Below are 15,168 nucleotides of genomic sequence, written 5' to 3'. Positions count from 1 at the left end.
CAGTGCATTTATTCATCTCACTCGCTACACTCCACACCAGACTGTAGACGTCGTGGAAAACAAGAGCCCCTTTCTGCTAAGCAGGCACTAGTCATTTTGTTAGGAGTATAGTGCTTGAGACAAATTAGAACTAATATTAACTATCTTCTGCAACTGCGAGCTCACCATAGCCCTTCTTTATGGCTACGGTGCTGTAGACACAAAAGAAGGACCGTCTTCTGCATTGAAGAAGATGCCCTCCACATTATCAACAGTGCTTTCAGGCGTAATGGAAACACTTAGGGGGTTATTACAACTTTGGAGGAGGTGTTAATCCGTCCCAAAAGTGACAGTAAAGTGAAGGATATACCACAAGCCGTATTACGAGTCCATTATATCCTATGGAACTCGTAATACGGCTGGTGGTATATCCGTCACATTTGGGACGGATTAACACCTCCTCCAAAGTTGTAATAACCCCCTTAGTACGATCTCTATACAATCCCTGTAGTATCTATGGATGTAGGAAAAGGCCCTTCTCCTGAAACACAATATCAGGTGTATCTTTTGCACTTATGAACACCTGTTGTGCTTAGTATTGCATCATTTGCTGGGCTAGTGGCGCAGAGTGGTGGCAGGTTCTGCATTGCAGTGGTGGGTGAAAAGGTGAGCGTCCTGTGTCCAGGCCTCTCACCCCCACACAGGATGAAAAGGCATTTAATAATGTGGTTTATTGAATAGTTATCAGCTCTTTGGGGATACAACTGAGCCACACAAAAAATGTCAGTGATCCAAAACGTGTAGATGAGTTTTTAAAAATGTTGCCTGGCATATTCATCACTTGACCATTCAAGCTACACAGAAGAATAGATGTAACAAAGAATATCCCTCCAGCTTTCGTTATTCAAGATGATTCTCCAGGGCCCCTAAAGAGCCCCAACAAAAAAGACAATGCAGCATTACTACAAGATTGGACAGCTGCACAACCACAATTGCATCTGAGGCGTCACCAAACCTGCACACTAATACACAAAGCAAAAACTATTGTTCCTGAAAATTGAAGTAAGTCGATCGCAAATGTCCATAGTTCGCCCTTCAACTCTGGGCAAGATGATGACATTCAATAAATGGATGCCAGACATCTCAGACAGAGGGATCTGGATGTCATAAACAACAGGTGCAATAACATCCTCATTGACGTTTCCAGGGACAAGCAACACAAACCCTGGGGTGCATCATACAATAAGATCTTAAACCGGCCTGGGTGACTTTACTCATAAAGATATTATCCTGGCTAAGGGATCAGGCAGGCTTGAGGGCATCAGAAACCTGACGAGAGATTACACTCTAGCATGGAGCCCTTCCTGTGTAAGACTGTGTAATCATTGCTTTTATATCCAGTATTTATGGAATGTCAAAGCACAGCAAGGAAAATCATCATCCCTAAAATTTGATCCTTTCCACTTAAAAGCTTTGGTATTCTCCAGCATTTGATCCTTCAAAATTCACATGCTTAAAATATTCCCTGTCTTCAGACTGGAAATCTTAAGAAGTCGAATGTTTAGGTGTTTGTATATGCACACAATAGATTGACATTTGAATCAGCCTTGTACAGCCTTGTGTGTGTCCACCTCAGTTGACCTGAAGTCTCTCCAATGAAATGACGAGATACAGAGCTCAAGTCCCCTAAAAGGCGCCAACTGCTAGATTTTCTACAACATGTTTAGTTTGGGGGATCTTCTGCCAGACACTTCATTTAATCTGCTTTTCACAGTTGTTCCTACCTGGAATATTTCAGTAATACTTGCCAAGAGGAAAATGTGGGACCAGGTATTTATTCAATGTTTTGTCAGTGTAAGGCTGAACTCTCAAGATTTACAGTCACTGATGCTTGAACAGTTTTCGTGCTGAGGGTGCTGCTATCAATGTTACATCACCAAATCTATTGACAGTCAATGACTGGGCCTTTTTCCACCACAGCGGGAACCCTCACTAAATTCAGATTACTCTGCCGTGACCGCAGAGGGATACCAGCACTGACTATATGGGGAAAAGGGACTCCTCTCCCTGTCCCGACACAAACAGTAATCACCAAATGGAAAAGTGCAACACAAGTGCTGGGGTGGTGGGGTAGAGTGGCAGTATCGACCCCACTCTGGGACTCTGACTTGCTTCCCGACTTGAGAGGTATTGAAGGTCGTCAGAAGTGGGACCTTTTAAGAATCTCCCAATTAGGGGATGTCTGGAGAGAGGGAGAAATAATGTCTTTCACAGACATGCAAGCGGAATATGAATTGTCCGAGAGCCTATTCCTCCGATACCAAAAGCTGTTATTTAGTCACGAAAAGTGGAGTTACCCAGGGTGAGATTGAGAATAAGTCCCCACTGGAGTGTAGAGTGTTGGATTCCCCTCTGACAGGTCACGCAGTATCCTGCATCTACTCCACACTTCTGCAAAATAGTCTCCCCTCAATGGACCTGTTGTGAGAAAAAATGGGAAGGTGACCTGGGCAGAACAGAGGACAATGACTGGACCAAGGCATGCGGGTACCCTAGAGACATTGCGATTCAAGCAGGTTTCCGCTTGATCCAACTAAAAACTCTTCACAGGGTGTACTGTACCCGAACACGCCTGTTTCGCCCGGGTCAGACACAAGGTGATCGATGTCTTAAGGGATGAAATATGAAAGGGACTCTGATATTCACACAGTGGGACTGTCCAAAACTGGCACCATACTAGGTAGGGGTGGGGGAATGACTCTCCAAGATCGTGGGTGCTGAGGTGAAACTCTCACCCCCACTGGTCACACTGGGAGTATGGAGCGATCAAACACTGGAACGATGCACTCTAATTTTCTGTAACATAGCTCTAATGGTGGCTCGCAGGGACATAGTAAAAAGATTAGGTACATCTAACCCGCCCTCATTGCGGGAACAGGAGGAAGGATTGAACTGGTGGATGGGTGCTGAAAAATTGGTGTACCAGGCAAGGGGTTGCCCGCGTAAAGTCGAAAAAATATGGGGCACATGCAAAGAAAAGAGGGAAGAAGTTGAGGGATGATAGACTAAATAGCCCACAGGGACAGAAGAGGGACCTTAGAGGACCACCAGCATTGCTCCTTCCAGCCTACTGAGGTTATCCGGGAAGCCCAAGCTGCTGCCACCCCTCAGACAGGTTTCTGCCCTCCTGCTGCTTGAACAGCTCAAGTCCAGGAATGCAGAACAACGGATTTCCTTTGGGAGAGAGGGGTAACACCCTTTCCCTTTGGAAATAGATGTTACATGGCTTGGGGTATGCCACTGGTATGCTTTGAAGGGAACACTTGGTGCCCTCTGTGCATAAACCAGTCTACGCCGGTTCAGGGACCCCCAGTCTCTGGTCTGGCAAAGGCGAGTAACCACTCCCCTGTCCATGACCACCCTAGAGGTTGTGCCCAAAGCTCCTCCAGAGGGTCCCTGGGATCTGCTATCTTGAATCCAAGGTTGGCAGGGAGCTCTGGGAGCATCTGAGTGGCCAGGCCCCCTCCTGATAGGTGCCACCTGGCAAGGTGACCAATCCCCATTTTAGGGTTATTTAGGGTCTCCCTCTTGGATCTTCATATTTGGCTTGTAAGATTCCAGCAGGACTCATCTGTAACCTCTACTTTGACTTCTAGCCTCTGAAACCGTGGCTGGACCCTCCAGGAATCGACAATCTGCATCCACGATGAAGCCTCTGCTTGCAACATGGTTTCCAGGCCTCCTTCCAGCTTCTGCAACATTTCACCGGCTGTGCATAATCTGAGGGCAGCAAGTCTTCAGTCTGCATGAGAAGGAAGAAGTAATCTTCCTTGGAGTGAAGGTGTCACTCCCCTGCATCCGCAGGCACCAACTGCAATGACGAAAGGCTGCGTGGATCTCCTCTCATCCTGAGCTGCGTGGATCCTGCATCATGGGTGGTGGTCCGGAGTAGTCCTCTTGATCCTCTCTGTCAGCTATCCAACTTTGGTGGTAAGCCTTTTACCTTTCCACGCAGGACAGTACCTCCATGCACCGCGTCTCTTGCAGCTACCAAGGCTTGTTGGCATCTTCTCCAAGGGATCGTCAGGCTCCATGTAGCCCCAGCCCTCAGCACTCCTTCCTGCGACGCACAGCCCTCTGCATGCTTCCCCTGCGGCGTGAGACCCTTCTCCAGTTGTGCTGTGTGGGCTACTCTGCGACTCCTGGTTCCTAATCCTGTGGGTCTCCTGTGGGGTCTGCCTCTTTTTCTGTGGACTCTCTGCCTTGCTGAGGGTCCTCCTAGGACTCCCCCTGTGGGTTGAGTCCTCTTGGACCTTGCTGGTCCCCGGCAGCTCCACGTTTGCTTCAATGCGACTTCTGCCTTTGCCAATGCTTGTTAGTGGCTTTTCCACACCACTGACCAACTGCAATCATCCATCCGACATGGGACTGCATGCCCCAGGAACTCTTCATTTGTTCCAGGGCTGCATTCCTGACCGTCTTCGTCCTACTGAGTGGGTAGTAGCTCCTGCTCCTCCTAAACTCGACTGTGACTCTTGGACTTAGTCCCCTCTCTCCACAGGTCTTCTTCTTCAGGAAACCACAGCTGGTTTCTTGCAGTCTTGTCTGGGTGTTGCATTTCTTAATTTCCTTCCTTTTGAGTGGTTTGGGGGCAAAACTGTAACTTACTCCTTTCTTCCTGGTCGCTAGGTGGCACTGTGTTACTTACCTTTGGGGTTTCCAGTACTCCCAGATTCCCTCTACACACTCCATTTACTATGTGGAGGTCCTGCATTCACATTCAATTTTTTTAGTATATGGTTTCGGCTCCCCCTAGGATCACTATTGCCTATTTTCATTTGTACTGTTTTTTATCACGTTTTATGACTATTTCTGATAACTAGTGTACATAATTAGTGTGTTTACTTAACTCCTATTGAAGGGTTGCCTCTCTAGTACGTTTTGGTATTGTGTCACTAAAATAAATTACCTTTCTTTTTGTAACACTGAGTGTTTTCTTTCATGTGTGTAAGTGTTGTGTGACTACAGTGGTATTGCATGAGCTTTGCATGTCTCCTAGATAAGCCTTGGCTGCTCAACCACAGCTACTTCTAGGGAGCGTGGCTTCTAGACACTGCCTACACTGCCCTGATAAGGGATACCTGGATCTGGAATAAGGCATAAGTACCCTAGGTACCCATCACGCACCAATCCAGCTTCCTACACTTCCTAATCTGGTTTTAGACCAGATTTCAGTACGGGGTCTACTCCTGTTGATGTCTCGGACACCATTCAGTTGGAGGTGGACCAGGGGAAGCAAGTAGTATTGCTGCTCCTGGATCTATCAGCAGCTTTTGATACTGTGTGCCACTTCACTCTACTGCAACAACTGGGAAATACTGGTGTTAGTGGGCCCACTTTGGACTGGATTTTTTCTTTTTTATCGAACCATAGACAAGCAGTTTGGATGGTACTCTCCTCTTCTGAACCTAACCCCCTAGAGTTTGGCGTTCTCCGAGGCTCAATTTTGGGTCTAACACTGTTTAGCATGTATATGACTCCACTTGTTGTGCTAATCAAAGCCTTTGGCGTGCAAGTGGTGTCTTACTCTTATGACACCCAGTTTGTCTTCATATTAGACAGGAATGCCGCTAATCACTTAATCAAGTTAAAGGCATGCCTCTCAGTTGTGTTCCGGTAGATGCGTTTGACCAATTTGTATTGCAACATGAGTAAAACACAGATTATGTTATTTGGTACACCTCCCCCTTCATGGGATGGCCACTGCTGGCCTAGTCAGCTCCCATCTCCTCCGCCCCCAACCTCTATATAAAATCCATGAAGAAATGTTTGTGCCTTTCACCCGGCCAATATCAGAAAATGGTTGTTCGTGCCCTTGTCACGTCTTGACTGGATAATGTCAATGCCCTTTATTGGGGCCTACCAGCTTACCAAGTAAGAAGATTGCAGTTAGTTTAGATTGTGGAGGCTCAGCTTCCTTTAAAAGTACCTCAAATAAGTTATATTCAGCTTTATCTTAAAGAGCTGCACTGACTTCCTATCAAAGAGAGAGTGATGTTCAAATGACTCATGTTGACTCACAGACTCTTTTACCAATCAAGATCATGGTACTTAACAAAAAGGATTAGGCCGTTTCATCCAGCCTGACCTCTGCGGTCTTGACATGCATTGTTGACAGTGGTTCCAAGGACAAAGAGAAAAACAGGGGGTGGACCCTTATTTTCTTTCCTTGTATCCACCACCTGGTTCTCACTCTGTTTGCAGCTTTGCATGTTAAAAGACAAAGGGGGTGATTCTAAGCTTGGCGGGCGGCGGTAGACCGCCAGAAGACCGTACCGCGGTCAAAAGACGCGGCGGTCATTCTGGGTTTCCCGCTGGGCTGGCGGGCAACCGCCAAAAGGCCGCCCGCCAGCCCAGCGGGAAACACCCTTCCACGAGGAAGCCGGCGGAGTGGAAGGGGTGCGACGGGTGCAGTAGCACCCGTCGCGAATTTCAGTGTCTGCTAAGCAGACACTGAAATTCTAAGTGGGGCCCTCTTACGGGGGCCCCTGCAGTGCCCATGCCATTGGCATGGGCACTGCAGGGGCCCACAGGGGCCCCACGACACCCCATACCGCCATCCTGTTCCTGGCGGCCGAAACCGCCAGGAACAGGATGGCGGTATGGGGGTCGGAATCCCCATGGAGGATTCCCCTGGGCAGCGGGCAGCCGGCGGGACACCGCCGACTTTCCATTTCTAAGAAGCCCAAAGGAGCACCGCCAGCCTGTTGGCGGTGCTCCCGCGGACCATGGTCCTGGCGGTTTTTACCGCCAGGGTCGTAATCAGGCCCAAAGTCACCTTTAAACGCCATTTGAGACCTGGCTGTTTGAGAGCGCATTTAAGTAACCTGTTTTAGCACTTATAATCTACAAGTCTTGTTGGTGCTGGGAGACTCATTGAGTAGTTGTGCGCTCTATATAACCGATGATTAATTGATTGACTTAGTGTCAGTATGCTCAGTACAAAGTCATGCTATAGGTGCTCTTTGTTGCAGTTACTGCCCCACTTTTTGCCTGATATGGATGCTGACTTGACTGAGAGTGTGCTGGGACCCTGCTAACCAGGCCCCAGCACCAGTGTTCTTTCACCTAAAAGGTACCATTGTTTCCACGATTGGCACACCCCTGGCACACAGGTAAGTCCCTTGTAAAAGGCACCAGTGGTACCAAGGGCCCTGTGAACAGGGAAAGGTCCTTGAGGGCTGCAGCATGTCTTGTGCCACCCTAAGGGACCCCTCACCTAACACATGCACACTACCATTGCAGATTGTGTGTATTGGTGGGGACAAAAAGTCAAAGTCGACATGGTATCTCCCTCAGGAAGCCATGCACACAAAATACTGCCTGTGGCATAGGTAAGTCACCCCTCTAGCAGACCTTAAAGCCCTAAGGCACGGTGCACTATACCACAGGTGAGGGCATAGCTGCATGAGCAATATGCCCCTGAAGTGTCTAAATACATTCTTAGACATTGTCCATACATTGTGGCCATATTAAGTGTATGGTCTGGGAGTTTGTCAAAACAACAGTTCCATAATGGCTACACTGAACACTGGGAAGTTTAGTATCAAACTTCTCAGAATAATAAACCCACACTGATGCCAGTGTGCGATTTATTTAAAAAATGCACACAGAGGGCACCTTAGAGATGCCCCCTGTATTTTACCCAATCCTTCAGTGCAGGACTGACTGGTCTGTGCCAGCCTGCCACTGAGAGACGAGTTTCTGACCCTCTGGGGTGAGAGCCTTTGTGATCTCTGGGGCCAAAAACAAAGCCTGCACTGGTTGGAGGTGCTTCACACCTCCCCCTTTGCAGGAACTGTAACACCTAGCAGTGAGCCTCAAAGGCTCAGGCTTCGTGTTACAATGCCCCAGGATACTCCAGCTAGTGAAGATGCCCAGCCCCCGGACAAAGCCCCACTTTTGGCGGCAAGTCCGGGGAGATAATGAGAAAAACAAGGAGGATTCACCCCCTCAGCCAGGTCCACCCCTAAGGTGACCAGAGCTGAAGTGACCCCCTCCTTGGAAAATCCGCCATCTTGTTTTGGAGGATTTAGCCCAATAGGGATAGGGATGTGCTCCCCTCCCCAAAGGGAGGGAGCACAAGGATGGTGTAGCCACCCTCAAGGACAGTAGCCATTGGCTACTGCCCTGTGACCCTAACACACCCCTAAATTCAGTATTTAGGGGTGACCCTGGACCCAGGATTTTAGATTCCTGACGATCTACAAAGAAGAAGGACTGCTGACCTGAAAACCCTGCAGAGAAGAAGGAAGATGACAACTGCTTTGGCCCCAGCCCTACCAGCCTGTCTCCTGATTCAAAGAACCTGCACCAGCGACGCATCCTGCGGGCCCAGCGACCTCTGCCGACTCAGAGGACTGCCCTGCAACTACAAAGGACCAAGAACTACTGAGGTCAGCGGAACTGTCTACCTCAAGCAAGAAGAAACCATCTTTAAAAGGACACTCACCTCACTCCAGAAGCGTGAGTCCCCACCACACTGCACTCAATGCCCCCTGGTCCGTGTCCAGAAAAACCAACGACCCAGAGAGGATCCCCCGGCGACTCTGACGACATGTCGTCCCTGAGCTAACCTCTCTGCACCCCCACGACAACCCCTGCAGAGGGAATCCCGAGGACCCCCCAACCGCGACTGCCCGGAAAGAAGAAACCCGATGCCTGGAAGAAGCACTGCACCCGCAGCCCCCAGGCCTGTGAAGAACCAACCACCGGTGCAGCAGTGACCAGCCAGCGGCATTCACCCTTGCCCAGTCGGTGGCTGACCCAAGAAGCCCCCCTGCTCCCTGCTTGCTTGATTTCAGTTACAAACCCGACACCTTGTTTGCCCACTGCACCTGGCCGACCCTGTGCCGCTGAGGGTGTGCTTTGTGTGCCTACTTGGGAGCTCCCCCCAGTGCTCTCCCCTGGTCTGCTCCCCGAGGACGGAGGTACTTACCTGCCAGCAGACTAGAACCGGAGCACCCCCTGTCGCCATATGGCCCTACCTTCTCTGACTTTTGCACCTGACCGTCCCTGTGTTGCTGGTGCTGGGTGTTTGGGGTTGACTTGAACCCCCAGTGTGGGCTACCTATGCCTGGAGACTGAACTTGTAAGTGCTTTACTTACCACACTAACCTAACTGTACTTACCTCCCCCAGGAACTGTTGAATTTTGCAGTGTCCACTTTTAAAATAGCTTATTGCTATTTTATGCCAAACTGTGTACATTACTGTTTTGATTCAAAGTCCTATCTATACCTATGCAAAGTACCTTACAATTAATGTTCTTACCTGCAATTTAAATCTTTTGGTTCTAAAATAAATTAAGAAAATAATATTTTTCTATTTTAAAACCTATTGGCCTGGAGTTAAGTAATTGAGTTTGTGTTCTCATTTATTGTGTGTGTGTGTGTGTGTGTGTGTGTGTGTGTGTAGAACAAATGCTTAACACTACCCTCTGAAAAGCTTAACTGCTCGACCACGTTACCACAAATATAGCATTAGTATTATCTATTATTGCCTCTGTCAAGCCTCTTGGGGAACCCCTGGACTCTGTGCACACTATGGGGGTGATTCCAACCCTGGCGGGCGGCGACGGGAACCGCCATATGGCCGCTCCGCGGTCGGAAGACCGCTGGGGCCATTCTGACTTTCCCGCTGGGCCGGCGGGTGCCCGCCAAGGAAGCGCCTGCCGGCCCAGCTGGAAAGCGGCCTGCAACACAGAAGCCGGCTCCGAATGGAGCCGGCGGTGTTGCAGGTGTGCGACGGGTGCAGTAGCACCCGTCGCGCTTTTCACTGTCTGCTAGGCAGACAGTGAAAAGCTTAATGGGGCCCTGTTAGGGGGCCCCTGCACTGCCCATGCCAGTGGCATGGGCAGTGCAGGGGCCCCCAGGGGCCCCAGGACACCCGTTCCCGCCATCCTGTTTCTGGCGGTGAAAACCGTCAGAAACAGGCTGGCGGGAAGGGGGTCGGAATCCCCATGGCGGCGCTACTTGCAGCGCCGCCATGGAGGATTCTCCCAGCCGGGGGAAATCCGGCGGGAAACCGCCGGACCCGGCTGGGCGACTGCGGCTGTACCGCTGCGGTCGGAATGCCTGTTGGCGGTGCTTCCGTTGACAGCCACCCTGGCGGCCTATGACCGCCAGGGTTGGAATGAGGGCCTATATCTCACTTTGAGACAGTATATACACAGCGAGCTTTCTACAGCAGCATTGGATCAAAATTTGGAAATAGCTGAAGTCAAGGATTACGTAGTTCAGGGTTGGCCAGATTGTGAATTACTGGATGAGGTTTTTAACAAGATAATCCTGTATCTGAAGAGCTGTATCTAATCAATAATCTTTTTCATTGTAGTTGTGCTTCACGGCATAAGGAACAACGTTTTGACTTATGCTCATGAAGGGCATATTGGTATGCGAGCAATGAAAGGGAGAATTAGAGAGAATTTCTGGTAGGCAGGTTTGGATAAAGGGGTACAACAGTTTGTACGTGATTGTATTTCTTGTGTGATGAGTGATAAGTCACAATTTACTATTCCCAGTCCCACTGAGGGGTTTTTGGATGACAATATGGCTAAGCAATAAAGGTACGAATGGACACTCTACATTTGTTGTAAATGTAGCTTTTTTCTTGCATAATTGACTTTGAAACTATACTGTTGCCATCTAAAACTTAGCACACTGATAAAACTAGGATGGATTTTGTATTTCGTCTTCTCAAAACAGATCATGGAACCTCTGCGTGCCATCAAGAAGCAGATCCCTGACTACTCAGCAGTCCTGGAGACCCTTCACCAAGGGATCCTGACTGAGGCAGAGCTTGAACCAGAAATCAATGCAGACAAACTGTGGTTTCACAAGGTGAGCCAAAGTGGGCAGAGGAGGGGATGTTTGTTAACAGTGACACATTGTTTCTTTCCCTTGCGGTTTTTATCCCTGAGCATGAAAGAGTGTGCTGCAGAGAAAATTTATTGAGACCCAAGGATGGAGAAGTCAAACAGGAGTTATTAGGGGTCATGGGAGATAAAAATGATCAAGGAAAAGTGCATTATGCATCTTAAGGAACAGAAACAACCAAAAAATTATCAAAAGTCTTGATGACTAGCAGCTGGAATGAACATCAGACCATACATTTCCCAAAGTAGATATGATCGGTGAGGTTGGTGGTGTCCATAGTTCAGATTTTAAATGCATTCAGTATGTATGCATTTGTCAATGAACTTATGTAGCCAAAGCCTAACTTTGAAGCTATGCAGCAATGTATGTATTAGGAATGATTTAAGACTACACAAAAGTGGGGCGGAAGGAAGGGACTGGGGAATGCATTTCATTGTTTGGCCCAATGTAGGATGAAAGAGTTGTGAGTTTTCATACTAGTGATGGAATAATTGCTTCTCGATGGCTTCTCGGTTCATTACTGAGCGGAGGAGTGGATGAACAAGTCTCATCTGTGCTGAGATGTAGCTCAGAGTTCTGTTTGCATAAATCAAGAAGGCTTGTCCTTAGGTATTCTTTCCTTTTTGCATTTCTTAATTTCAGGTCTGGCAACATAGCAGCTTTGTGTGATACATTGACCAGCTGAGATGGTGATTTCATTCTGGCAAGAGGGGCAACATTGGATTGTTTCTGTTTTGTAGACATTGCAGCAGGTCCTGGAGATAATATGGGCTTCATGGGCAGCCAGGTGTTTCAGGTTAGTAGTGGTATGGTTGTACTTCTTGAAAGTGAAGTGGTGTGTAGAATCCCCTTCCTTGCAGCAGGGAAGGGTATGGAATTCTGATAATTAGGGTATTGTCAACATCAGGGTGGGAGAAGACAAGGGTTTTGTCAGTGGTTCTGCAGTCCACTTGTGGAAGCTATTGTTTTATTCTGAGCAGAAGGGACACGTTCTATATGATGTCTGTTTTTCTTGGCAAAGTGCCTTCTGAGAGAAGGGTCACTGTGGATGATGAAATCAAGTGGCTTTACATTTGTTGAGAGTTGGAATATGGATATGTTCAGCTTTTTGGTGGAGCTAAAGTTTTGATTGGTCTTAATATTAGTAGTTATTTTTTATTATTTTATGCATTTTAATTAGTATAGTATTATGTTCAGCTTCTTGATGGAGCTAAGGTTTTGATTATTGTTGCTATTATTAGTTATTTTTTTATTCTTTTATGCATTTTAATTAGTATATTATTAGTCTAAATTGTCAGAACAGAATAGTCACTGAATGCAAACAGTACAAGAGGTAATGCATACAGGAAGTCACATATGACAATCACAAAAAAAAACGAGCAACATAACAGCCCAAGGCTCATAGGTACATAGCCACATGAATAAGAGTTGAAACAAAAGGCGATCAGAAGCTGACCACAGTGACCACACCTGGAAACAGAATAAATGGTATCGTTCTACTGAGGCACAGAATGTAAGATAATGGGAAAAGTATACACCAGCAGGGCATGCATCAGGAATCTGCAGACATAAATAGGCAATGCAGCAATTCAGCCTCCGCTGGAGGAGGGTCGACAGGGCTATCAGGTGAAGTTCAGAGTAAGTAAGATCCAAAAAGGGCCCAGGCTTGCTCAAGGATTGGAGGTAGAGAAGTTGTAGCAGTGCAAAGAAACAGGTTTTGCAGGTTTACCCCCACAGTTTGCTCCCAATTTGACTACTAGGCATTGGTGGAATGACTCTGAAATGCCCTGATCCCTACTAATCAGGGCTCAATGCATGCTCTTCTACCCTTAAATTGGGGTATGTTTAATTGGCTGGTCCCCAGTTTGCATTTCTTGACTTACCTGTAAGTCCCTAGTATATGGTTCCAGGGGTGCCTAGGGTCTATATGTTAAGGTATCTCTCGTGAGCTGCAGCACTAGTTGTGCCACCACAAGAATGATAAAGTAAAAACATGGCTCCCAGCCTGCCATTGCAGGCTGGCAGAGCAATTTCAAATTGCTAACTCGACTTTGCTATTGCACTCATTGGCAAAACCCAAACTATTCGTTTGATTTATAAGACACTCCTATACCAGGCCTACTGACCACTAAAGTCAGGGTGCAGAGTTAGAAGGTTGAGTTCGTAGTTTCATGTTTTCATGGGCCTAACAGTAAAAACCACCATTGTTGTTTTTACCTGTAAAAGGCTAGTAGCCCCACTGGGGAGTGCAGAGTTACAGGCTATAACCTCAGCCCTGATAACCTCTGAATTGGACTACAAAAGCTGGTACTGCACTGTATCTAAAGAATTAGTGTATTAAATCCGATCTCATGGTGAAATCGCATTTAATGTCACTAGTGGGCAAAGTGCAAATTTGAACAGTGCGACTTTGGCTGTCCGAGTTTTCCAGTGCTTGTTTACAGTTGTACACAGGATCTGCCCTTCAGATAGCTTTCTGCCTTCCTGGGAAGGCATTGAATGATTTCCATTCCTCCAGCCTGCCACTGGAGGTGATATTACCTCTCCCAGGCAGGATGCCACACAAGATGTAGTTGCCTTTGATGGACATATGGTGGGCAGACATGGGAGGGGTGGCTCTATTGTCAGGGTAGACAGGCTGGCAGCAGGGACTGAAAGGGGAAGATAGTTGCCAAACTGGTTTTCCCATGGGTGCATAGTCCACAGGTAGCCAGACCCCATGGGATAGCTACAAAACTCTTGAGACCAAGAGAAGGACTCTGCCATATTGGGAATGTGCAGAATGGAGCCTTCTGGGATAGCTAGATGCCACTCTTTGCTGGAAGTTGTCATCAGGAGGGAAGGGACCTAGTAGTCCATTGTCTAGTGACTGCAACCTCCATTTAGGGCACTTTCTGGGCATATAAGGGGCATCCCTGGCACCCAGAATGTAGATCTCTCTTGACTGGAGGAAGAGCACCGAAGAAGGACTGCCCTGCTGACCAAAAACCCAGCAGAGGATCAGCTGCAATGAAGTTGCACTGTGCCTGCTCTACCTCAGGCTAGCAAAGGAAGGGATTATGACTGCTGTGTCTTGCCGATGGATAAGTCATTCTAGGACCCGAACCAGAAGAAGAGACTTCAAGGGTCAGTTGGATGATCTCCTTTTTGCAGCATAGGGCCACAGTAACTGCGGTAGCCTGCCTAGCGGGTTGGTAGCTGATGTCCCAGGAACGTCGCTCTTCACCCCCGTGCAGGCTACAGGACAATCTCTGAACAAATCCTAAGCAATCCTCACCAGTTTGTTCACCCAAATCAGCTTGATCAGGAGGGCCTAAAATGTGGTGAAGAAAGGCTTACTGAGGGGTACTTGGATATTATTAATAAATATGTGTAATAGTTTAGGAATAACTACCATTTTCAGAATGGCCACTCTGCCCTCCAGAGACAGTGGGTATTTGCACTGCATACCAACTCGGGGACAGAAATTGTTGATTATTGGGCCATAGTTGAGCTGGCTGGCCTGGTCTGGCCTATGATGCAGGAACAGACCCAAATATTGAACAGACTGTGTGAGCCAGCTGACAGGGTGTTTAGTGTGACCAGCACAGTACAGTCTGTGATTGGGAGCAGGTCTGATTTAGACCAGTTAATTGAAATGCTAGGGTATGTCACAAATCTAATAATTTGTCGAATGGGGAGAAATAAACAGCAAAATATCATCAGAGTACATGGGCAACAAAAGTCATCCATGATGAAAGCTGAAGCCCCTAGGTAAATGTGTGTTCTCCAGTATTGGATCTTTCATAGATCCACATGCTTGAATCATTACCCGTCGTCGAAGTGGGAGTCTCACTGTACCATTATAAAGCAGTAAGTGTCATTGCCATAGGCTATAATGGCAATGAACAGTCACTTCAATAGCCGATCTATGTCCTTTTAAAAAAAAGGATCAAACATAAGCTATAACCAGTCAGGTGACAGCACCCTGTAGAACACTCCCAAGAGAGGCTGAGCCAATCAGCTTTTCTACCACACGTCGTGTGAGAGGGAGCCTTATTGAGCTCTGCTCAGTTCTTCAGTTTTTTCCTAATTTTTGGTGTATCCAAACTTCTCTGCTGTGTCACCATGTCAGAAACCTCCAGGGAAGGACTCTTGCAACCTTTTGAATCTTGTGGTAAGAAAAGGCTACATTCTGAAGATCCTCATAAAGACTGCATTTATTGCCTGCATCCACATCACAAGGTAAAATACTGCAAAATTTGCAGAACATT

General features: G+C 47.6%; 1 protein-coding gene across 1 annotated transcript in view; it reads left to right on the top strand.

The window, feature by feature from the left end:
• LOC138282969 (NFX1-type zinc finger-containing protein 1-like) overlaps positions 1-15,168 on the top strand; it is a 459,320-nt gene that overhangs the window by 161,899 nt on the left and 282,253 nt on the right. The window contains exon 9 of the mRNA XM_069221050.1: positions 10,745-10,879. Within this exon, the coding sequence (XP_069077151.1) occupies positions 10,745-10,879 (135 nt within the window). The remainder of the gene's footprint in view (positions 1-10,744; positions 10,880-15,168) is intronic.

Source organism: Pleurodeles waltl, chromosome 2_2, assembly GCF_031143425.1.
Source record: "Pleurodeles waltl isolate 20211129_DDA chromosome 2_2, aPleWal1.hap1.20221129, whole genome shotgun sequence".
Classification (NCBI taxonomy): domain Eukaryota; kingdom Metazoa; phylum Chordata; class Amphibia; order Caudata; family Salamandridae; genus Pleurodeles; species Pleurodeles waltl.
This window is presented reverse-complemented; position numbering and strand designations above follow the sequence as displayed.